General features: G+C 41.9%; 1 protein-coding gene across 2 annotated transcripts in view; it reads left to right on the top strand.

Moving 5' to 3' along the window:
• The window catches only part of LOC126299298 (tyrosine-protein phosphatase 99A), a 476,034-nt gene that overhangs the window by 295,948 nt on the left and 153,104 nt on the right, over positions 1-26,982 (top strand). For both annotated transcript variants that reach the window (XM_049991093.1, XM_049991092.1), the window contains exon 3: positions 20,536-20,816. In XM_049991093.1, the coding sequence (XP_049847050.1) occupies positions 20,536-20,816 (281 nt within the window). The remainder of the gene's footprint in view (positions 1-20,535; positions 20,817-26,982) is intronic.

The raw sequence follows: 26,982 nt of genomic DNA, 5'->3' as shown, positions 1-26,982 counted from the left end.
GCCTTATCATAGCATGCCGTGCACTACATTGTGCTGTACAAGTATGCTGAATTAATAAATACCCTGCGGCATAGAGAGCATGCATTTCGGGCCATTAGGACATATGACCTGTATGTCCCCAAGTAGCAAAATCGCCATACCAGGCCAGTGATCTAATACTTTGCGAGCAATCAAAGAATTAATCATTTCAATCAGTTGTTGGAGCTACTCATCATTATTTTAAATAAAGTAACAACGAAACTCCACGGTCTGATAGGGTGTGTGATGTTACTGCAAAGAGTACAGATTCGAGTCGGATGTATGGAGAACTAGGCGATATGACGACACTTATCAGTATGACGTTGCACGCTCTCTGACCTGAATGCATGCACTGACTCAGTTGGGAAAGATGTCACGAAGCAGTTGTAAATTCTTCTGAGGAAAGCTGGCCTACAGGTGTTGTACCTGGTCGTTGATATCCTAGATACTGACCGAGCGAGGTGGCGCAGTGGTTAGCACACTGGACTCGCACTCTGGAGGACGACAGCTCAAACCCGCGTCCGGCCATCCGGATTTAGGTTTTCCGCGATTTCCCTAAGTCACTTCAGGCAAATGTCGGGATGGTTCTTTTGAAAGTGCACGGCCGACTTCCTTCTACATTCTTCCCTGATCCAATGGGACCGATGACCTCACTGTTTGGTCTCCTCCCTCAAATCAACCAGTCAACCTAGATACTCGTATTGGGTGTCCGAGCTGGCTTCCTACACCTGTTGTAATAGAGACAGATTTGGTGATCTTGCTGGCCACGGGAGTACCTTAACATCACGCAGACAGTTTAGAGACTCGTGCCGTAAGTGGAGTAGCGTTTTCCTGATGAAAAGTGTCATCACGATACAGTTTCATGAGAAGTCACACGTGAGGACACGTCATGTCCGAGACATCCAAATTCCCACAATCGCTACCAACTGTGACCCGAAGCCATAGCCAGTGGCTCCCAAAACCATAACGCCAGGCAGTAACACCGCTGTGCCTCTCCAAAACATTGGAAGAATGGTACCTACTCCCAGGTCGCCGCCATACTCCTTGACAATGGGAGTAGTGCAGAACCGCGATTCGTCGCCGAATACACTACGACGCCATTCATCAGCAGTCCATGCTTTCCAGGAACCTCTCCAGACGCAGCCATTTTTGTTAAGGTGTTAACGGCAGTCTACACGTGGGACGGTAATTCCTTGGTGTGACTGCTACTACTTCCCAGTCCATGGTGCAGGGTGACACAGAATGTTGCAGGGCCAATACTTGTTCCCGGGTGGCAGGTGCAGATGTGAAAGGGTTGCGATGTACTCGGCGCTTAATGCGGCAAGCCTCGTGTGTGGTGGTCAGATATGGTAGATTGGAGCCTTGTGGAGTGTCCTGTCCTCAGGTTCTCATGCAGTTTAACATCGGGCCACTGTCACATCAGACTACCCAGCAATTTTGGATATTACAGTGTTCGACGAGCTGGCCAAATGCAGACCCACTGTGGGGCCCGTTTCAAACTCTATCAGGTGCTAATAACGCTGTCTACACGAGTACACGGCGATCGAGGTGGCGCAGTGGTTAGCGCACTGGACTCACATTCGTGAGGACGACGACTCAAACCCGCGTCTGGCCATCCTTATTTAGGTTTCCCGTGATTTCCCTGAATCGCCTTAGGCAAATGCCAGAATGGTTCCTTTGAAAGGGCACGACCGACTTCCTTCCCTAATCAAATGGGACCGATGACCTCGCTATTTGGTCTCTTCCCCCAAATCAACCAACCAACCATCTCCGTGTCCTTCAAAGTAATCACTCGACGTCTGACGCTCTTAGCGCCCCTTACAAACCTCGAAGGGAACGATCTATTGACACGTAATCAGCATGGCTTCAGAAAACATCGCTCTTGTGCAACGCAGCTAGCTCTTTATTCGCACGAAGTAATGGCCGCTATCGACAGGGGATCTCAAGTTGATTCCGTATTTCTAGATTTCCGGAAAGCTTTTGACACCGTTCCTCACAAGCGACTTCTAATCAAGCTGCGGAGCTATGGGGTATCGTCTCAGTTGTGCGACTGGATTCGTGATTTCCTGTCAGGAAGGTCGCAGTTCGTAGTAATAGACGGCAAATCATCGAGTAAAACTGAAGTGATATCAGGTGTTCCCCAGGGAAGCGTCCTGGGACCTCTACTGTTCCTGATCTATATAAATGACCTGGGTGACAATCTGAGCAGTTCTCTTAGGTTGTTCGCAGATGATGCTGTAATTTACCGTCTAGTAAGGTCATCCGAAGACCAGTATCAGCTGCAAAGCGATTTAGAAAAGATTGCTGTATGGTGTGTCAGGTGGCAGTTGACGCTAAATAACGAAAAGTGTGAGATGATCCACATGAGTTCCAAAAGAAATCCGTTGGAATTCGATTACTCGATAAATAGTACAATTCTCAAGGCTGTCAATTCAACTAAGTACCTGGGTGTTAAAATTACGAACAACTTCAGTTGGAAGGACCACATAGATAATATTGTCGGGAAGGCGAGCCAAAGGTTGCGTTTCATTGGCAGGACACTTAGAAGATGCAACAAGTCCACTAAAGAGACAGCTTACACTACCCTCGTTCGTCCTCTGTTAGAATATTGCTGCGCGGTGTGGGATCCTTACCAGGTGGGATTGACGGGGGACATCGAGAGGGTGCAAAGAAGGGCAGCTCGTTTTGTATTATCGCGTTATAGGGGAGAGAGTGTGGCAGATATGATACACGAGTTGGGATGGAAGTCATTACAGCATAGACGTTTTTCGTCGCGGCGAGAGCTTTTTACGAAATTTCAGTCACCAACTTTCTCTTCCGAATGCGAAAATATTTTGTTGAGCCCAACCTACATAGGTAGGAATGATCATCAAAATAAAATAAGAGAAATCAGAGCTCGAACAGAAAGGTTTAGGTGTTCGTTTTTCCCGCTCGCTGTTCGGGAGTGGAATAGTAGAGAGATAGTATGATTGTGGTTCGATGAACCCTCTGCCAAGCACTTAAATGTGAATTGCAGAGTAGTCATGTAGATGTAGATGTACAAACCGCACCAGGGTCCAAACACCAACAAAACTAATTTTCTCTGGCCACAGTCCTACCTGTCACAAAGCAATGCAACACGATTTATTTGCATAACCGTCGATGGTGTGTATGTATACGAAGCTACGTTCACATCCGACCATGTCTCCTGGGCGCATCACTGTTTTTGTCAAGTACTGTATATTGCCTTATTTTAGGGAAAGTGAATCGTCCAAAAGTATGCCATTATTTCCGAAATATTTCTCTCTCTCTCTCTCTCTCTCTCTCTCTCTCTCTCTCTCTCTATCTATCTATCTATCTAAATTCTCACCGGTGTATCACTTCAGATACAACCATGAAATTTATATTTAGTTTCTTCCTGTCTCGGTAAGCTTTCACAGTAGATTGGATATGACACCGACCATACAAATAAATTGCATGGTTGCTTTAGAGGTGATACACCGGTGAGAATTTTGATGGAGAGAGAGAGAGAGAGAGAGAGAGAGAGAGAGAGAGAGAGAGAGAGAGAGAGAGAGCGGTGTTTTGAGGGGAGGGGGGATACACAATCTAGACTGTAATTTATTTCCTTGGCGACATTGCGAGTGACGACATATATCACAGACGTTCGTCTGTTGTAGAATCATAGAGTATATTTTGACGTTCATGAAGGAATATCTTGTGAACATTAGACGAAGCTAAAGAGGCAGATTCCATCCATTTTCGAAAGGTGTCCGACAGTACTACTATGTCGACTGATAACCAAGAAACTATCAAATGTAGTATGTTCACTTATATGTGATTGGCTCGACGAAATTTTGACTAACAGAACCCCGTAGGGTCTGCTGGATGGCGAATGTGCAGCAGAAATGAATGTAACATCGGTTATGCCCCAAGGAAGCCTGTATTCTATATATACATACACGATTTATCATATAGCATCAGCAGCACTGTGAAATTGTTCGCTAACGAGATAATTATCGTGGATAGATGATGTTAAAGCGCTGCAGACAACTTGGAAAAAAATATACATCATAAAAAGTTTCCACGTTTTATAATTAATGTGTATAAACGCAATGTAGACCTACATCTACATGGGTGCCCTGAAAATCACATTTAAGTGCCTGGCAGACGGTTCATCGAACCACCTTTACATTTCTCTATTATTCCAATCTCGTTTATCGCGCAGAAAGAACGAACACCTATATCTTTCCGTACGAGCTCTGATTTCCCTTATTTTATCGTGGTGATCGTTTCTCCTTATGAAGGTCAGTGTCAACAAAATACTTTCGCATTCGGAGCAGAAACTTGGTGATTGGAATTTCGTGAGAAGATTCCGTCGCAACGAAAAACACCTTTCTTTTAATGATGTCCAGCCCAAATTATGTATCATTTCTGTGACACACTCTGCCATATTTCGCGATAATACAAAACGTGCTGACCTTCCTTGAACTTTTTCGATGTACTCTGTCAGTCCTATCTGGTAAGGATCCTACACTGCGCAGCAGTATTCTAACAGAGGACGGACAAGCGTAGTATAGGCAGTCTCTTTAATAGATCTGTTACAATTTCTAAGTGTTCTGCCAACAAAACGCAGTCTTTGGTTAGCCTTCCCCACAACATTTTCTGCGTGTTCGTTCCAATTTAAGTTGTTCGTAATTGTAATACGTAGGTATTTAGTTGAATTTACGGCTTATAGATTAGACTGATTTATCATGTAACCGAAGTTCAGCGAATTCCTTTTAGCACTCATGTGACGACCTCACACTTCTCGTTATTTAAGGTCAACTGCCAATTTTCACACCATTCAGATTTCTTTTCTAAATCGTTTTGTTTTGTTTTGATCTCTGATGATCTGTTGACTTTACTAGTCGATAAAAGACGGCGTTATCTGCAAACAACCTAAGACGGCTGCTCAGATTGTTTCCCAAATTGTTTACATAGATAAGGAACAGCAAAGGGCTTCTAACACTACCTTGGGGAGCGCCAAAAATCACTTCTGTTTTACTCGTTGACTTTCCGTCATTTACTACGAACTGTGACATCTCTGACAGGAAATCACAAATCCAGTCACATAACTGAGACGATATTCCATAAGCACGCAATTTCACCACAAGTCGTTTGTGTGGTACAGTGTCAAAACTTTCCGGAAATCCAGAAATACGGAATCGATCTGAAATCCCTTGTCAACAGCACTCAACACTTCATGTCCATAACAAAGAGAAGAGATCTGATAGTATCTAGTTACAAGATTAGTGTTGACCAATTGGAACACGTCACATCGTTTAATTATTTAGGAGTAATGACAGGAAGCTGCACTGCGCAACATAATTAAAGGCTCACTTTTTTTGAAGCGTCCTGGGGACCTCTGCTGTTCCTGATCTATATAAATGACCTGGGTGACAATCTGAGCAGTTCTCGTAGATTGTTCGCAGATGATGCTGTAATTTACCATCTAGTAAGGTCATCCGAAGACCAGTACCAGTTGCAAAGCGATTTAGAAAAGATTGCTGTATGGTGTGTCAGGTGGCAATTGACGCTAAATAACGAAAAGTGTGAGATGATCCACATGAGTTCCAAAAGGAATCCGTTGGAATTCGATTACTCGATAAATAGTACAATTCTCAAGGCTGTCAATTCAACTAAGTACCTGGGTGTTAAAATTACGAACAACTTCAGTTGGAAGGACCACATAGATAATATTGTCGGGAAGGCGAGCCAAAGGTTGCGTTTCATTGGCAGGAGACTTAGAAGATGCAACAAGTCCACTAAAGAGACAGCTTACACTACACTCGTTCGTCCTCTGTTAGAATATTGCTGCGCGGTGTGGGATCCTTACCAGGTGGGATTGACGGAGGACATCGAAAGGGTGCAAAAAAGGGCAGCTCGTTTTGTATTATCACGTTATAGGGGAGAGAGTGTGGCAGATATGATACACGAGTTGGGATGGAAGTCATTGCAGCATAGACATTTTTCGTCGCGGCGAGAGCTTTTTACGAAATTTCAGTCACCAACTTTCTCTTCCGAATGCGAAAATATTTTGTTGAGTCCAACCTACATAGGTAGGAATGATCATCAAAATAAAATACGAGAAATCAGAGCTCGAACAGAAAGGTTTAGGTGTTCGTTTTTCCCGCTCGCTGTTCGGGAGTGGAATAGTAGAGAGATAGTATGATTGTGGTTCGATGAACCCTCTGCCAAGCACTTAAATGTGAATTGCAGAGTAGTCATGTAGATGTAGATGTAGAAACAGCGTAACTGCCTCCTATTGCGACGCGGAAGTTTGAAATTTAGCTCAAAGCTGCCTGCAGCCTTTGTCCGTAATAGTGTAAACGCTTGGGGCAATGTAACGTCAGCCTCGGGCTGACACAGCAAGGTGTCGAGACATACGGAGAAAAGGTCAGAGCTCAGAAGTTCATGTATGGTGTAGGATGAGTTAATGGTGTCACATTGACAACTAATTTCACCTCAATTCTGCTCAACGCCATCTTGGGCGTCCCACACGATGAAAAGGTCGTCAACCTCCTGTTATCACGGATCACCCTTTCTTCAGAAACCTTTGGGATGGAGGGCGCGATTGTGACGTCCAGCGTTGAAATCGCGCAGTTTCCTATTCGCTGGCCGAGCCAAACATTTCAGACACACCACACCTCAGAATCGACATGAAAAAATCCGAGAGAGTGGCATAAATGAAGCAATCTCCTTCCGTTGAGACACTGATTCCCACCATTTTCGCGGTCGAAAACGACGGTTCACAGTGCGATGAGCAATACGATGACGCTCTTGACGAATTTCGACACTGCTGACCCCCCTCCCCCCTTCCCCCCTCCCCCCTCCCCCCTCCCCTCCCCCCCCCTCCCCGGACGATTCAGCCCTTCTATAAGGACATCGTGAGGCTACCCCATTGTATGCAGTCTGATCCCTGTGGAGTTCAGTACGACCGCAAGGTTCCCTCTTACGTGCAGGGTGGATCCACTAGGGGCCCTTCAAAACCATTCGACGAAATTTGAACAAGATTCGAAGCAGCAAAAGGTGTTTATGCTTTTTGAGGCCTTCTCTTCTACACACTCCTCTGGTATCATCAGGGGAGTGGGGGGTTCAACATTGACACGTGCGTGTATAAAATGGATCACATTCAAATTTCATCGAAAGGTTTTGAATGCTCCCTAGTAGTTCCACTCTGTACACCAGAGCAAACTTTGCGGTCGCACTGCTCTCCAAAGGGGTGTTTTCACCTTCAGTGGAGTGGAGGTTGCAGCTCCCCCATGTGCTGCAGTTGCATCAAAAGAAGAGGTGAAATGTAGGTATAACCCAGCAGCGATAGCACTTTGGTTTGCAGAAGATGGAGTCATTTTGATTTTCAGGTATATTGTACGTATTACCCCTCTCGTGAAAAATCCAACTTTTCGACGTTCTGCCCCTTGTGTGGCGCCATCTTGAAAAAACCGCTACGAAATGTCACTTTTACAGTTTTCCGCAGTAACTCGCTTCCAGTGCATTTTAGGTAAAAATATGCCATTATCAGTTTTAAAGTGCATTATAGTTAAAAAATGGTTCAAATGGCTCTTAGCACTATGGGACTTAAGTGCTGAGGTTATCAGTCCACTAGAACTTAGATCTACTTAAACCTAAGGATATCACACACATCCATCCCCGAGGCAGTATTCGAACCTGCGACCGTAGCGGTCGCGCGGTTCCAGACTGTAGCGCCTAGAACCGCTCGGCCACCCCAGCCGGCCATTGAAGTTCCTGCAAGCTTGATACATAACGTGTTGGAAAATTCGGAACAGCTGCTGAAATACGAGGCTGTAAAAATCTTCCATAATGTCAAGAAATCACAAAACGTTTGATGTGTCAGTAGTTTCGCCTTAATAATTTTCAGTGCAGTTTTGTGCACAACGCATAACAACCACTGTTCTAGAGGATTTAATTTCCTTCAAGATTCATGTTACTTTGATAACTGTGGTAATTCTAGAGTCCCGACCGGAGATTGGCGGGACAAAATATTTGTAATTACTGCCTGTACACGCCGACGCATTAACAGTTATAGTGAAAGTGGACCCTAAAATGAAAATATCATCCTCAGTCAAAAGTAGTACTCCTACATGTAAAATCATCTTTAAGTGATTGTAATACATACGTGTAGTTCATGAAATTAATATAATTTCTTTATAATAGTTACTTTTGAAAAGGATTAACAAATTTTCAACACTTTTACGTATCTGTACATTTGAACAAAATACAATTTAAAAATAGATCTTAAATTTTATGTTAGTGATATATACAAAAATTTTAAGTTAAAATTCATGGACTTCTGTTGTTTCGGCTCAGATGTGGTGCAATTGTACAATTCTTCACTTCGACCAGTCAGCAGTAGATTATCTAATTCGTCTTCTTCCATGCTGAATTCAACCCTTGGAGCATTCCCGCATGATTCGAATCTTCTAATCCACACTGAACACACTTTTTTTCATTTGTTGCCCCAAGTCGTTTTGTGTTGGCTTGAAATCGTGTTCAGCAGTGATTACTTTCACGATCTTCCTCTTTTCTGCAACTGGTTCTTTGAAAATGAAAACACTTTTCTTGTGCGAAGCATCAGTCCCAAGTGTGTTGCAAAATTTAGTTCTTCCCTATCCAGAGTGGAGGTTGTATCGCAACCACTTATTACGTGCAGAAATATAATGTTTTCCAATATCTTTATATTTGGAGGATGTTTTGCAGTACAGCGCATGTCCTGTGTTATCCCTTCCAGATTTGCAAAAGAACACATTGTCTGGCGTTAAGGCCGTCACCAATACCAAAAGATCAATATTTCCTCGAATAATAACAACAACAGAATCGTGTTCAGAAGACAACGAAATTGATGTTTTCACAATTAACACATCCGTATCTTCTGTTGCCTGTTTGGTGACCATTTGTGCTCGCTGAAATTCCTTCTGAAGCAATGAGATGATATGGGATTTTTTTTTCTTTTTTCATTCGGTAAAAAAATATCCATTGGCATCTGCGGAAACATGGTCCTATCAAAGAACGACAAGCTCTTTCGGCGCTTTTTGTGCTCCTTTTATTTTCTTCTGTGGGGTACCCACCGAATGCTACCACAGCATTTTGACAATGATATCGCTGTACGTAGGTCACAATTTTTTTTAAAAACAGAGGCAAAACATTGGCTTCGTTTCCAGTGAACACTGTGTAGGAGGTAGCCACCATCCCCTACATAAACTTCACTTGATCCCATTTCTATGTCACATGTACAGTGCGCGAAGACAGAATAAAATATAGATTTTGTTCCTGTGTGAATGCATACCCTAGAAATTACATGAATCGCATGAACCACATCTACATATCATATACATAATGGATTAAAGATGGTCTTACATTCGGGAATACTGTTTTTAACTGAGGATGTTATTTTCAACTTCGAGTCCGTTTTTCACTAAAATTGCTGACGTAGCATTTCTCGGCTGTGTAGTCTGTAACTACAAATGTTTTTTATGAACCTTGAAGGAAATTAAACATTCTACAACACTGGTTGTAATGTATTGTGCACAAAACTGCACTAAAATAAGTTATTAAGGCAAAACCACTTACATAAACTTTCTGCGATTTCTTGGTATTTGCCGGCCGCTGTGGTCGAGCGTTTCTAGGCGCTTCAGTTCGGAACCACGTGGCAGCTACGGTCGCAAGTTCGAATCCTGCTTCGGGCATGGATGTGTGTGACGTCCTTAGGTTAATTAGGTTTAAGTAGTTCTAAGTCTAGGGGACTGATGACCTCAGATGTCTAGTCCCAAAGTGCTTAGAGCCATCTGAACCATTTTTCTTGATATTTTTGCAGATTTCACAGCCGCTTATCTCAGTAGTTGTTCCTAATTTCCCAACATGTTGTGTATGAAACTTGCAGGAAATTTAACGACCTTTAAAATTGATAATGGGGTACTTTTTGCCCAAAATGCATTGGAAGCGGGTTACTGAAGAGAAACCGAAGAAGCGGTTTTTTTTCAAAATGGCGGAAACGCACAAAGGGGAGAAGATATCTTGGGTTTTTCACGAGAGGAGTAAGACATAAAACATAAGGGAAGATCAAAATTACTCCACCTTTCGCAACCCAACCTCCTTTTCAGAGTTCTCTTCTACTGGGCCAGTAAGAGCAGTGGTGATCGCCACACCGTGTGACAAGCCCACAGTAGTGTTGGACAGAACTATGGTGAAATTTGGTACCAATGTGACATAATTATCCCACGTTACATCTCACATGAACTTCTGAGCCTGTGCTTCTTTGTTTGCTTGTGTCGACATGTTGCTGTTTGAAGCTTCGGGGAGCCCAAGGGTGGTGTAAGGTGTTACGCCCTGGCAGCGTTGCACAGGAATGTTGTAGGCATCTCTGAGCCAAACTGCAAACTTCTGCATCGCAGTGGGAGACAACCGCGAGGTTTTTTTTTTAAAAAAGTAACCCATTAATTATGTTGCGCAGTATATATGAAATGAAACTAACGCAGAAAATATTTATTAGGTAAGGTGAGTGAAAGCCTTAGATTCAATACAGAATTAGTTTGCAGACTTCGATTTGTTGAAATCATTCTGGAAAATTGCAGTGAATCTGTAGAAGTGGAACAGGTGGGCCAGAGGGATGTATAGGACGAACATAATGGAAGCAGCCATACTACTCACAACCATCTCTTCGCCGTTATAGAAGACACCATCACACTGTCGAAACGTTGTTTCGTTTAAGAGTTCTTGAAATCGCTTTTTCGTTCTCCGATTTTTAATATCTTAGGTGGTAACGTTCTCGCCAGTGCTTACAGATTTCCGCATGCAAATTTGAATTAATAAAACAACCTATGTTATAACAAAAAGCAGCGTGATGTTTCACTCCCAGTTCGATCAGCATTACAAAAGCTGGTAGTTCCTTAATTTTGTGTAAAGCTTTTAACTGTTCCCAGAATTTCGTCACTCTTTAAACAAATTTTCTTTTCTCTTATGGGTCACGATGTTGTCACGATTAGGTTCTATCATGCAGGAATATATGTTTGCAGCATACCTAAATTGGTTTGGGCGTAGTTTGTGGTGGGAATATCAGAAGCAACACCAGGCTATGGGCCCAGAGATACTGTGGTCACGGACAAACGATCGCGAACCTTACGCCACCAGCCACCATCTCCTCTCATCTCCCCCCCCCCCCCCCCCCCCCCCCCCGCTCTCTCCATCCCGCCAATTACTAGTGATAAATGTTTCTTCCACCACCTGATTCGAACCGGGTTCCTCCGAGTTGAGCGGTACCGCACGTTGGCCCCTTGATAAGCTTGCATTTATGGCGAATCTCACGCCCAGCGAAAAGTCCGAAGCGACTGGAAAAACGTCCTGTATATAAGAAGGTTAGAAGAACAGATCTGCAAAATTGCAGGCCAATATCCCTAACATCAGTCTGCTGCGGAATCCGTCAACATATTCTCAGTTCAAATATAATAAATTTTCTTGAGACCGAGGAGCTTATGTTCACGATCCAGCACGGTTTTAGAAAGCATCGCTCGTGCAAAACTCAGCTTGCCCTTTTCTCACATGATAAACTGCGAACTATAGATGAGGGTTAACAGGCAAGTAACATATTTCTAGATTTCTGGAAGGCATTTGACATGGTGCCCCACTAAATGGTTCAAATGGCTCTGAGCACTATGAGACTTAACATCTGAGGTCATCAGTCCTCTAGAACTTAGAACTACTTAAACCAAACTAACCTAAGGACATCACACACATCCATGCCCGAGGCAGGATTCGAACCTGCGACCGCAGCGGTCGCTCGGTTCCAGACTGAAAGAGCCTAGAACCGCTCGGCCACCGGTGCTCCACTGCAGACTGTTAACGAAGGTATGAGCATATGGAATAGTTTCCCACATGTATGAGTGGCTCTAAGACTTCTTAAATTATCCTCGACGGCGAAAGCTCACCAGAGACAAAGGTATCGTCAGGAGTGCCCCAGGCAAGTGTGATAGAACCTCTGTTATTCTCTATATGCATAAATCTTCTGGCGGACAGGGTGAGCACCAGGCCGCGACTGTTTGCCGATGATGCTGTGATGTGTCGGAAGGTGTCAAAGTTGAGTGACTTTAGGAGGATACTAGATGATTTAGACTAAATTTCTAGTTGGTGTGGCGGATGGCAGCAAGCTATAAATTGGAAAAAATGTAAGTTAATGCGGATGAGTTATCTTGAGATACAACGTTAGTAGTATCGTGCTTGACACAGCCACCTCGTTTAAATATTTGGGGTTAATGTTGCAAAGCGATATGAAATAGAACGGGCATATGAGGACTGTGGTAGGAAAGGCGAATGGTCGACTTTGGTCTGTTGGCAGAATTTTGGGAAACTGTGGTTCATTTGTAAAGAAGACCACATATAGGACGCTAGTGCGATATATTCGTAAGTACTGCTTGAGTATTTGGGATCCGTACCAGGTCGGATTAAAGGAAGACAGCGAAGCCATTCGGAGGTGGGCTGCTATATTTGTTACCGGAAAGTTCGAACAATACGCAAATCTTACGGAGATCGTTCGGGAACTCAAATCGGTATCCCTGGAGGAAAGGTGGCGTTATTTTCGAAGAACACTATTGCGAAAATTTAGAGATTCGACTTTTCAAGCTGACTGCAGAACAATTCTACTGCCGCCGACATACATTTCGCGTAAGGACCGCGAAGATATGGGAAACTAGGGTTCATATTGAAGCATATAGACTCTCATTTTTCCCTCGCTCAGTTTTAGCTTGGAACAGGAAAGGAAATGACTTTTAGTGGTATAGGGCACCCTCCGCCACGCACCGCACGGAGGCTGGCGCAATATGTATGCAGCTGTAGATGTAGAAGCTTGCGTTGGCGACGTCTGTTACAGAGGCGAGTATGAGTGACTGTCTCGGAAAGGGCATCATATTACACATTTCTTTTGTCATTTGGGACGGCTCAGTTCGGTGGCGATTTCACTATATGAAAAGCGGTTATTTCGGATAAAAAGGCCTGATTTCGTTCCTCAAGGCAACGGCCTTGCCGCAATGGTTACACTGGTTCCCGTGAGGCACTTGGATGGGTGACCATCTGGGCCGCATGCGCTGTTGCCATTTTTCGGGGTGCAATCAGCCTCGTGATGCCAATTGAGGAGCTACTCGACCGAATAGTAGCGGCTCCGGTCAAAGAAAACCATCACAACGGCCGGGAGAGCGGTGTGCTGACCACACGCCCCTCCTATCCGTATCCTCATTTGAGGATGACACGGCGGTCGGATGGTCCCGGTGGGACACTTGTGGCCTGAAGACGGAGTGCTTTTTTTTTAATTTCGTTCCTCAGACGCAAACGAAGCGTGCAACTGTTGCAAAATCACTTTCATCTGTCACTGCCGAATTTTGCCAGAGGGCATGGATAAACCCATATCACCTACATGGTGCCAGAAGCCACTTTATCTCAAATTTTGCAAACCTTACGAGATTATATAATCTGGGGTCATTCACGCAGTAGACGATAGTATAGCGGACATCTAAGCTTCTGAGAAGATGGACGTATGCGTCTTGGACTCCGCTCTGATCTACCGGGTGATCAAAAAGTCAGTATAAATTTGAAAACTTAATAAACCACGCAGTAATGTAGATAGAGAGGTAAAAATTGACACACATGCTTCGAATGACATGGGGTTTTATTAGAACAAAAAAAAAAAAAAAATGCTAGACGCGTAAAAGATCTCTTGCGCGCGTCGTTTGATGATGATCGTGTGTTCAGTCGCCACTTTTCTCATACTTGGCCTCCCAGGTCCCCAGACCTCAGTCCGTGCGATTATTGGCTTGGGGGTTACCTGAAGTCGCAAGTATATCGTGATCGACCGACATCTCTAGGGATACTGAAAGACAACATCCGACGCCAATGCCTCACCATAACTCCGGACATGCTTTACAGTGCTGTTAACAACATTATTCCTCGACCACAGCTATTGTTGAGGAATGATGGTGGACATACTGAGCATTTCCTGCAAAGAACATCATCTCCGCTTTATCTTACTTTGTTATGCTAATTATTGCTATTCTGATCAGATGAAGCCTTTTGAATTTTTTGGTTCTAATAAAACCCCGTGTCATTCCAAGCATGTGTGTCAATTTGTACCTCTCTATCTACATTATTCCGTGATTTATTTAGTTTTCAAATCTATACTGACTTTTTGATCACCCGGTATATCAGCGAGTGTTGGAGTGCCTGTTGAGCGGTAATAGATCAGTACGGCTCTCCAGTACCATATGGCTTCGTATGGTGTTGGTACTAAGACGAGCCATCGGCCATCGTCATTATCAGGGCTTAAAGTTACGCTACACTGTACAAGAATTCTTCTCAGACTCGATTACTCGTTAGTGGATACTAATCTTGTTGAAGTAAGACCGCTGTACACCCTCAGTTAGGCACACTGAGAAATTGCATGCTGAGCCAAGCAGTACGCGTGCTGTTTCTTGGTCTATTTTAGAAGGGGTTGTGAGAAGCGAAGGAAGGAATCTTCGCTTCGGACAGAAACATTCACGGGAACAAGAAGCATGCTGTCCTGCGGAGGACTCACGTTCTGTGCCTTTCACCGATTTGTCACAAGGATGGAAGTGACACCAGAGTTAACGAGTGCTTAAATGTTTTGTCAGATGAAAACTGATACCACTGAATACGAGAGGACACACAAAGTTTTGGTTCTACTTTCTTAATTGGCACGCTCATGAAGTGACAGGAACTAATGAAAAGTAGTGGTTAAAAATGTATGTGTAAAAAAGTGGATAGGTCCTGAACTAGAAATCCAAAATTCGAAACCAGTCGTTTCTAGAATAGGATTTTTCTCTCACTTACTGCTTCTTTCACTTATGGCAATGATGTGTTATTTTGAAAAATGCTCGAGGTTAGGCTGTAGGTCCCCATAGAAATGCCTGGGTAAGTCATTTCAGTGGCTGAAGGACTGCAACTGCATATCAATTAGGACCATGCTTGGTACACTGAGGTGACAAAAGTCATGGGATAGCGATATGCACATACAGAGATGGCGGTAGTATGGCGTACACAAGGTATAAAACAGCAGTGCATTGGCAGAGCTGTTGTTTGTACTCAGATGATTCAAGTAAAAAGGTTTCCGACGTGATTATTATGCCCGCACGACGGGAATTAACAGACTCTGAACGCGGCATGGTAGTTTGAGCTAGAGACAGGTGACATTTCATTTCGTAAATCGTTAAAAAGCACTCCGTCTTCAGGCCACGAGTGGCCTACCGGGACCATCCGACCTCCATGTCATCCTCAGATGAGGATGCGGACAGGAGGGGCGTGGGGTCAGCACACTGCTCTCCCGGTCGTTATGATTGTATTCTTGACCGAAGCCATTCGGTCTTGTAGTTCCTGAATTGGCATCACGAGGCTGAGTGCACCCCGAAAAATGGCAACAGCGCATGGCGGTATGGATGGGCACCCATCCAAGTGCCGACCACGCCGGACAGTGCTTAACTTCGGTGATCTCACGGGAACCGGTGTATCCACTGCGGAAAGGCCGTTGCGAGGAAATCGTTAGGAAACTCAATGTTCTGAGATCCACAGTGTCAAGAATGTGCCGAGAATACCAATTTTAGGCATTGTCTCTCACCAAGGACAACGTAGTAGCCGACGGTCTTCACTTAACGACCGATAACAGCGGCGTTTGCGTAGAATTGTCAGTGCTAACAGACAAACAACACTGCGTGAAATAACAGCAGAAATTAATGTGGGACGTACGATGAACGTATCTGTTAGGAGAATGCGAAATTTGGCGTTAACAGGTTATGACAGCAGACGACCGACAAGAGTGCCTTTGCCAACAGCACGCCATCGCCTGCAGCGCCTCTCCCGGCTCGTGACCATATCGGTTGGACCCCAGACGACTGAAAAACCGTGGCCTGGCCAGATGAGTCCCAGTTTCAGTTGGTAAGAGCTGACGGCAGGGTTCGAGTGTGGCGCGGACACCACAAAGGCATGGATTCAAGCTGTAAACAAGGCACTGTGCAAGCTGGTGTTGGCTCCATAACGGTGTCGACAGTGTTTACCTGCAATGGACTGGGTCCTCTGGCCCAGCAGAACCTATCATTGACTGGAGATCGTTATGTTCGGCTACTTGGAGACCATTTGCAGCCAGTCAGCGATGGAATTTTTATGGATGACAATGCGCGGTGTCACTGGGCCACAACTGTTCGCGATTGGTTTGAAGAACATCGCCCGATATGAATCCCATCGAACATTTGTGGACATAATCGGGATGTCAGTTCGTGCACCGGCAACTCTTTCGCAGTTATGCACGGCTATAGAGGCAGCATGGCTCAGTATTTCTGCAGGGGACGTCCAACGGCTTGTTGATTCCATGCCAAGTCGAGTTCCTGTAGTACGTAGGGCACAAGGAGGTCCGACATCGTATTAGGAAGTATCTCATGACTTTTAGCACCTCATTGTAAAGCACTATGGTGTTCAAACAACCAAGAGGTTGAAGACGGCTTTATTTTTTAGCTTAATTATCATTTTTAGAAACTTAACACTTTCATCATTTCGAAGTATCCTCCATAACCTATGCATTTTGCAGTTACTCGAAACGGAGCTAAATGCTTCCCACACACTGCAGACAGTAGCGCCAGCACACTACCAAAGATGACCAACGTCAGAAGTTATCGATAGCGAAAATTAATAACCAGCGCATGACGTAGCATTAACTGTGTCCCTTTGTTATTGGACGAGGGGGAGAGCAGGCTTTCACGCAGAATTTAAACAAAAATCGCCAGATCTTTTTATAAGGTTACTTGGTAATTTAATTTCAACTGTTTCCTTAATAACGTTATCTCAGTAGCTGGAAGTGCTTGCCAGATCTCCGTATTGTCATATTCCATATGATGACCGGTGTCAAGATGATAATCTTCAATCGCAGATTTGCTCGGCTGTTGTAAGCATGTGTGACGCATATGCTCAGTACACCGGTCCTCCATAGTCTTGATAATCTGACCAGTATATGATATGCCACAACTGCAAGACATACCATAGCGACCCGTCTTACACAAACCAAGACCATCCTTTACGGAACCTAAAAGAATCCTAATCTTAGATGGTGGTCGGAAGACACTTATTTCCGCAAAATACAACCAATCCTGTTGGAAATACTCCCAGTGTGAGGACTTTGGTGCCGCCTCGGTATTACCATCACTCACCTGATGCACGGTTGGTCTATAGGGTAATGCACGTCTGAACTGTCTTTCACCATAACCATTCCAGTGTAGGGTTACCTCAGGAAGGGCTAACTCAGCTGACAAACCCTCAGGTCTGAAATGACGTGGGCCCTGTATACCAAGGTGCGAAGTAGCCCTTCATGCTGAGCCCCATGCTGCTAACAGCCTACAGATACAAGTCACTGTGAGAAGGCTTCCCATAAACGGCAGATCCCAACGTACCATCAACCTTCCTCCTGACCAGTGCTTCAAGGAAGGGATGGCAGCCATTCTTTTCCACTTCCATCATCAAACGAATATTCGGGTTGATTGAAATCAGGTGTTCTCAGAAGCCGAAAAAATTCTCACTGCCATGGAGCCAAACAGCATAAGTATCGTCCAAATATCTGAAAAAACACGCAGGTTTCAAAGCCGCCGACTTTATGGCACATTCCTGAAAGTCTTCTATAAACAAGTTGCCAATAATACGTGACAACGGGCTTCCCATCGTCTTCTCATAGTACTTGTCACTGAATGAAAAGTAAGTGGAAGCCAACACATATCGAAACAGATTTTTTAATTCAGTACCAAACCTAACCTTAATTAACCGTAACGAGCCAGTCAAAGAAACGCGATTGAGGAGAGAATGTCAGAGTCATTCAACCGTATTCCCTCAAATCTTCGTAAGAAATCCGCAGGGTTCTTAGTGTGGTGCTCACACTGACCTAACTACTGTCTTGCTACGTGATATGTCGGAGCACCAATGCTAAAAGGAGCCCCTTCCTTGTGGGTCTTTGAAAGGCCATATAACCTAAGGGGAAGAGCACAATAAGAACTAAGGCTCTTGATAATCTCTTGCGACAAGGAACTTTCCTTCAGGAGGCTGTTAGTTTTTCTCTCAACACTTTTTGTGGGGTCAGCACCCAGACTGCCATATCCTGAATCAGATAACAAACACTGCATCATTTGAACATAACCTTGCTTGTCCAAAACAACCATAGCATGCCCGTGCCCAAAGACAGAATAACAACATCCGGATCAACTCTTAAGTGAATGTAAAACAGCTCTCTCAGCTGCTGCTGTATTACCCTTGTGTGGACGTGCCCTAGTCAACACATGACATGCCTCCCTCCTATCTCCTCTGCAGCATCAGGAGATAGCTTAAAAACAGTCTAAATCTTCATCTCAGAAGCTTTTTCTTTGTGAGATTCGTCATAAAATGTCGGAATATAGTATTTAACTCGAAGCCACGGAAACGTTCACACTTCGCCATTGTGCTGTCTTCTGGAATTGCTCTGCAAACCGAGGTTTTAAATTCTCATGCACAGTGCTTGCTTTCTTACAGTTTTGGATTGAAAATGACAGGGTCTGCGCCAGTCAAAATATCGGCGGTTGTCGACGATATCACCTGGCTTCATTCCCGTTAGTTATTTAAACATTTTATACGCCGGGAGAAACTGAAGTCTCACAGTTGGTGCGGTGTTTTCATGGAGCAGGATCACGCAGAAAAATGATTTTGGACGTTTCTCCGTGACGCATTACAAGGGCGTGGCCAAGCAAATACCAATGTACGTATTTGAAGTTACTGTCTTGCGTTCATCCGCGCAGTGGTAACAATGAGATGACTTGCCGAAACGAATGCTCCCAGCATTCTTTTCCTCACACACCGCATCCTAATTCACTTTAGCTGGGTGGGCTCCTTTTAGGGAAGCTGGAACATACGGGAGTAGTGCCGTTTCAGGTCCAAATTGGTACAGCTATCTTTCATCACCAATTGTGATGATAAAAAATGCTTTTAATAGTCCGGAATCTAATTGTTCTGTCATTTGCTGGAGGCATTCAACGCGCGGAGTTTGCCTGCTTAGGCCCCAGACTGTGCCATATCCAACGACTGCAGAGTGTTTTAAATCGGAAATTATCATTCAAGATCTTACATAATGCTGCCGATTGGATCTCAAGAGTCACCAAGAGCATGCTGAAGTCATTCCAAATAGTGTTGCATTCAATCCTAAACATCGTCACACGGAAGTACTCCCATTCAAGTTGTAACTCCATTGCTCCTTCAGCCTGTAGCATTTAACGAAACAATAGAACACTAGCAGTCCATCCAGTCTGTCGATATAACTGAAATTTGTGCGACTCAATAACAATGCGTGTCTCTGCGTGCTACATTTCCTGGAAATAAAACAATCAACCAGGACCCCAGGAAGACCCAGTTCTCCTGAGCACCTCTTCAACACTGCGTCACCGCACTTGAGCTCGTGATTGAATGAGATTAAATGATAACTTCTTACAGTGTATGAGTCACACGCTTCCGGTGGTTTTTGTAGCAACACAATCGAAATAAAGGAAAGCTGCATACTGTGGCTCACTGGTAGTGTGTTAGGAAAGTATACCTTTTCTGTAGAGGTCGCCAACAAAACTTCTGGTCTGTGATTCATTTATCGACTGAGGTAGTATAAATCTGTGAAATTAGGACACATGTACGGATGTTATAGGCAATTGATAATAGACCCAAATGTAGTAAGAAGTTGGATTGTGCTGCTGTTATGTGCCATTTGTTATGAATGTTGCTGTGGCTTTACAAGTACAAATCTAATTTTAAATACTGATACGTAAAGATTTACAAAGCTACGATGTATCAAAGTCAATCTGAATTTGTGTATGTCGGGGATTGTGTCTTAACTCAGATATTCCAACATTTGTACTTGTCACCAGTAATAATACACACATCACTGTTATACAATACTGGTAACAGAACAACAGGAAACTTTAAATATATTCCTGATTCAAATGTACGCCTCGAAACTTTCTCATAAAAGTCCATAAAACTAGTGTTGTGAAGAATAAATGTGAGAAGATCTGAAGCATTGAGGCAAGCATTGAGTAGTAGCACAGAAGTAACCTAAATGTAGGCCAAAGTATGTTAATTGCAGTGGAAACATCCACAGAAGTACGTACAGCAGATTGTTTTTTCCATAAATGTTGCAGCAGAAGACAAATTTTTGACTCAAAATTCATGAGTGCCACAATGAAAGACAGTCGCCATATGTTTACGAGTAACTGCAACATCAACAGACACATTTGAAACCTAGAAAGCATACACAGAATAAAGCACTTGTGGAAGCTACAATTGTACAAATTGTCAATAAAATGGTAGTAACGTCATGCTGAAGATCAGTAATCACTCTCTTACAATATTTCCACCTTAAAAACATCGGTGCAGTGGAAAACATGTAATATGATTTTCCTTAGCTAGTGGTGTACTCGGGTGACACTTTTTTTTTTGTTGCAGAGCCGTTCACAGATTACAAGATATGGCTGAAAGCGTTTACTGGGAAATACGAAGGAGAACCATCTGCAGCAATATACCACAAAACAGATGTGAAAGGGCCAAGTGCTCCACAAATTTTGAATGTAACCTGCCATTCACATGACACAATATACCTACAGTGGGAAAGGCCTACAGAATTCTACAACACCATTGACTATTATTATATTTTGTACCGTGACGAGTTCTCAAGTGACTACAAAGAAATAATGACGCAGACATCAAAGGAGCATCTAGAAACTATGGTACGTTTCTACCTTAGTTAAATTCTTGCTCAGTGTTGAATTGTGTCCACAATGAAACATTCATAACATAATTCATTGTTTCTCATTAGTGAATTAGTCAATTTTGAAACTGACCTGTTGGTAACATGGAAGAAAAAAATGTCGACATGATTTTACAGTTGTGTAATAAAACAAATATTTTCTTAAATTTAATTGATCTGCAGCATTTGAACTGAATTAATTTTATGTAGGATGGAAAATTTTGGTCCAATCAGACTGTTTTTACAGTCTTGTGGCATTTAAACAATGTTAATATGTGAGATATTAAAAAGTTTGTGTTTATAAATTACGTGTACAGATGTAAGAGAGATATTTTTGAGTGAGGGCATTCTATCCTAGATGCCACATCTTATGAACATTTGCTAGGCCTATTTGGTAGAGAAGTGCAGTTCAAGAAATGTCACCAATGTTTTTTTGTCATGAATGCGGCTTCTTAATGGACTTCCAGTGTAACATAATGGAAGTAATAATGGCTATTCTTATTATGTTTGTAAATACTCTACCAGGACTAAGCAGACTATAAACATGGATGCCATTATACTCAAAAAATTCTAAATAAGACCATAGATGCCAAAACAATTTTGTGTGGTTTCGTAAAGCAGAAACAAAGTGCACTGTTCCTGGATATTATGTTCCCCCTTCGTCTCTTCAGTGTTACTAAAGGAACATTAACTGAAACATCTATAAACATGACAGACCATTGGGACATAAGGCAGGAGCAGTTTAATCTTAACTGTAAAGTATGTGATGTGGATACTAAGTTCTACAAACTATAATGAAAATCTACTCATGAACTACTATATGGTGATTACACTGAAGTGCCCACACTTTTTGTTAGTATTCTCTCAGTGAGATAGTTTGATGAAGTTAATATGACTCATTGAATCAATTGAATATTTTCTGAAGTTAACTTATAAATTTTAAAAATACAAACAACTATTTCCTCAAGTATGTGCTCTGGTTACAGCATAATTTGATACAAATAAAATTGATGACCAGTTGTTTTTTCACATCATAAGAAGGTCTGGTGCCTGTTCATAATTTATCCTTGACTTGACAGCAAAAATTTTGAAGACTTTACAATTTTTCTTCAGCATTTGTTGAGATATTTACTTGTATTGTACAGTTATTTAGCTGTGCCCAAACCTTTTCAAGAAACAACATTTGACTTAATCTGATGGACAACACTGTCTAGTTGAAACTGTAAATACTATATAGCAGCACAGTACATGACGACATACTTCGACCTGCAATTTCGTGCAGTCTCATTTGCAACTGATAATGACTCAGCATCAATAAGAAGAAAAATATAGCTTTAAACGTACAGTGATTGTGCATACTCCCTTTTTCTCCCCATCACCAGCGGAACTGGATGTACATTTCCTTATGGTGTATAATAGCCCATGTTACAAGAAAGATTTGCATGGACTTGAACTACTTGCAGTTTCTTCTACTGTATTTCTACTAATCTTGTTAATAATTTCTTGAATTACATGTAGAATATGATACAGAAATTTTCTGTGGGCTCACACATAATGATGAGACAATAACATAACTATCCATGTTTATAACAAACAGGAATGTTTAAGTATACATAAGTGTTGTTGACTTCATGAGACTATCCTATAAAAACTGTCATTAGTTTCTTTTACATGTAGTTTTACTGTGTAGCTGAAAACCTTCAGTGACCTAGCTTTGCAACAGGCTGTGTTTCTCCCCTGTACATGCACGTAGATTAAATTTATTTTTAACAGAAATAGATTAAAATGTTTTACATATAAATATAAAGTATTTTTATACATTAAATTTTTACTGATATTCATTTTTTACAGTAACAAAATTGACAATCATTGATATTACAAGATGTTCAGATATACTGAAACTTGAGTTGGTAGTTACTGTTTTATATGTTGAAACATAAAATAATTAATTCATAACATTAAGGTAATGAAAGCATTACCTTAATATTATGAATTAATTTTTAGGACAAATTAGTTTTATTTCTTTCTGAAGTTTTTTTAGTAGCAATAGAACATGTAACTTCATTTGTCAGGGTAAATGGTCATTTTCGCATAGACATGACATTACTTTTAAATAAAACAATTGTTATAGGAGTACATCAATCAAAAATGTTTCTTCTTTGAGTATGAATTCTATGTATGCTTCCTGTTCCTTTCAGAAGCTAAAATGTAACCATGATTAAAACAATGGCAACAGTAATTTTCTGTAGATAATCACTAGTTGATCAAATGTTTCAATTATTTGTCCTCACATATTTACAGTATAAGAAGTTAGAAATATTTTATCACCAGTCAGGTGCACAGCAGACCAGCTTATGAATGAATCGTTTAACTAAGAATAAAGATTGTGCATTCCTGTTTTTTCTGTTGCTGTTAGGTTTTCTCATCGCCAGAATTTCAATGACTCACCTAACTGTGATAAATCTTGTTCAGTTATGATGTGTGGCATAACTGGAAAGAAGAAATGTATCAACATTCCTTTCCATCTGAATCTAACCTTGGTATGACTTATGAGGTGCCATATTCATCTCCTTCTAAATTAGTTGTTGAGATTATAATTACTTGAATACTGCGATTCAATTCCAGATCCAGATTCAAACACTGAGTCAGATTTCATAAACTATTTCACAGTTTTGAATTACCCATCCAGTGATTGCAGTCACTAATCTCTGATCTCTGGACTGAAAAATATCAAAACCAACTTTACAGAGTAAAGACATAAATGTCTTCTGAAGAATAAGTGTCCATTAGTGATAACAATTTAAGACACATTAAAAGTCCTGGCAAGTTAGACAAATACTATCTCAATAAAACCTCCACCACCCTAGCCAATATTTCATCTTCCTCTAGAAGGATCAATATGAAGTAGGGTTACTGACAAAGAGTATCTGACTTTTTGTCAGTTTTGGTCTATGCTTCTTCTGAATTTCCTGTCCATATTCAAAATGACACAGCAAGCTGTAATTGAATGTTGGTCCTTGTCAGCCCACAACAAGATCCACAAGGGGTACTCTAAAACTTGATATATAGTTTCAGATGCAAAAATTTGTCTTTGGAGTCACTTCAGCAATTATTTCTCTTCAGTTATTTATCAAATGACCGACTACTCCATCATGTACCTCACAGAATTACAGTATATGCCCTTCTGAACCATTCCCAACTCTTGACCTGTATTCAGTATACTAATTAAGTAAATAATGAATCAAAATAGACCAAATAAATGAAATGATTCTAACTTCAGACTCCTTTCTTCACTAAGTGCCAGTGTCTCGTAAAGCTCACCCATATCTCAAAATTAATCTTCAATAATGTGTCTCATAATATCATAACCAAATTATTTGCTTATATGTTAGTAACCTATGCAGTTATTGGTGAAATGACCTGACCCCCTCCCCCCCCCCCCCCCACATGCCTCCAACAACAACAACAACAACAACAACAACAACAACAACAGCTCCTCCTCCTCCTCCTCCTCCTCCTCCTCCTCTACCTAGCATGCCTCTGCCTTGTGCTGCCTTCTGGCAAGAACGTTGGGTACTAGTGTACTGTATCCTCAAATCCTGGAACTTTCCATTGACATTGTGGAGAGAGATTCGTGTGTTAGGATGAATGATGACATTGGGCAGTAGCAGTCTTTATGCTCACTGAACCTTCCGAGGGGCAGACTTGCTCTCCAATATCAGATACCACTGGCTTACATGGGAGTTACCTGATCTGAATGAGAGTAGTGGTTGAAGACCAACCACTTTCAAAGCAATTTAATTGGCAGACTGAGAAGCCAGTAACTAATTGGCATTTGAGTGCAACCATCCCTTGGCCACAGCTGATGCATCCCAATACATTCCTATGACAGATTTACGCTGGGTAACAATTTTGTTAAAAACACACATATCCTAATCTATAAACAATGTGTTACACAACTCCTTCATTTTGTAGAAAAACTGAAATAGCTCTCCTGCAGAAAAAATTAGAAGTTCAGTAATCTCAAAATAAACTCAATATACACAAAAAGATAGACAACTAGCCTTTCAGTAGATCACATAAATGGCTAATGTTCATTGACTAATCATAGAGCAATGAAAAGTAGAAAATAAAATGTGTCAAATGTGAACAAATGTGATGTAATATCAAATGGGTGGATTACAGGCATGGATCATTGCTAGAATTAATTGTTTTTATCCATACTGTACAAAGCAGACAAAAAATACATGTGAACTATAATTTTATTACCGAAACAGACTTTCTAAGTATGTTAAGACAGTACTCTCTCCTCCCCCCCCCCCCCCCTCCTTTCCCATTATCCTTGGGAAATGTGCAGCAGAGAATGATTTAGACATCATCATAAACTATGGCTCTCATATAGCTATGAGATACACATAAGCAGGAACCTTCCATGGCCACTTAAATTTACATTCAAAATCAGCATGAACAATGGAATATTCACATTTGGAACTCATGTTTTACTGCTAAATCCTGCAAGTGTTTCCTACAGTTCACATTCTACCTTTGGCATTTGCATTTCTGCCACATTTATATTCTCCAGAGAGGCTGTTCTTTGTGCCATTCTTTCCATTGTTAAATCACTAATCTTCATGATCCAGATACCAGAATTTAAATAGGGATCAGTGAGGAAGTAGAATATCTTGCTTGTTGACAGAGGGTTCTCTTGATTGGTGTCTCTGTTACAGTGTTACATTGTTTTGAATCAGCTTCTCATCCGTCATCCATATTGAGGCATCAGTTTGGGGAGAGTGCTTGTTTATGCAAGTACTGTTTGATATGTTCAGCAGTTTTTGCTACACCTCCTCTATGTTCTGAAACTCATCCCTTTTCAGGTCCTTTTCTATTGTAGGTACAGGAAAAAGTCATGGGGGTGGGGGCTAGACAGAAAGAGTGGGAAGTATGGGCAAACCATTGTCAACCTTGTTTTTGGGCAATAACTGTCTAACACTCAATACTGTGTGGGTGATAGGGCCAATCTTTTGAACTCCGCATTGTAAGTCATTTCAATCTTAGAAGACAGTAATGATGGTTATTTTATTATTTGTGTAACAAATTTGTGGTGGGCTATCTCACTGCATTGAGAAACAAAGCAGCATTGTTTTTAGTTGGTTCTCACCTGTTTTTCTTTCCTTGGTCACGATGATGAAGCATTTCAGCTATTGTAGTCAGAGAAAGAAGAGCACTGCAGTGGGTTTGGCACTGCTGCTTTCTACATGTACCTCAACCGATCACATAACGCAATTTCGTATATGTCTCTATGGTGATAACTTGAAGTTGTTGCACCTCTATAGACAACTATTGCTTTAGCCTGTAGCCATTTACATTTTGAAGTTGAAAGCTGGTAACAGCACTGCCAGCTGTCTGTGATCTTTCATTGACTCTGCTATAGCTCAGTTTATATTATGTTCTGGGTTAAACCTGTAACACCATATCTCACAATATGTAGTGATTGCTGACAAAAACATAATGTGAGTGTGTTGTTCTGTCTTGCCTGCAACAGCTACATCACCGAAACCATGAAACAGTGCTTACATAAAGAAGCACTAGGTTGGACCTGGCCCTTTTTACATGGATGATAGTTGTTCATCTGATTCAGAACAGTATTTAAGTATGAAACCTTAGAGAACACATCACTATCACCCCTCCACCCACAGGAAAGGACTTACAATTATCCTCAAATATGAAGTTTTTAAGCAAACGGGTGGAAAGGAAATGGAGAAAGAGGAGATTGAGCTGAGTTCTGAGGATTCCTAGGTTGAAATGCAACAGTCTTGTCTGTTCACTTTGTGTGTGTCTTTTCTTACAGTGTTCTGGAGCCTCTGTAGAGCTTCAAACTGTGACAAACATGCTTTCTCTATCATTACAAACTAAGACAATATGTCAATTTCTATAGATTGTTTGTATAAATATCTTTCTAATTTTGAAGGTGTATCCATGTTACTTAATGTCGCACATTTTTTGAACAATATACAACTGAAAATCAATTTTGAGCTACTTACATCAAAGTACATTTATACCTGGTATAAGATAATGGGCCATCTCTAAAAAAATTAATTTTAGGTGTAAAGGTAGCAAATTGCTGAAGAGTTGAGGCACAAGGTATC

This window comes from Schistocerca gregaria, chromosome X, assembly GCF_023897955.1.
Source record: "Schistocerca gregaria isolate iqSchGreg1 chromosome X, iqSchGreg1.2, whole genome shotgun sequence".
In the NCBI taxonomy this organism is placed as follows: domain Eukaryota; kingdom Metazoa; phylum Arthropoda; class Insecta; order Orthoptera; family Acrididae; genus Schistocerca; species Schistocerca gregaria.
Note: the sequence above shows the minus strand (reverse complement) of the source record. Positions and strands in the feature narration are given on the sequence as shown.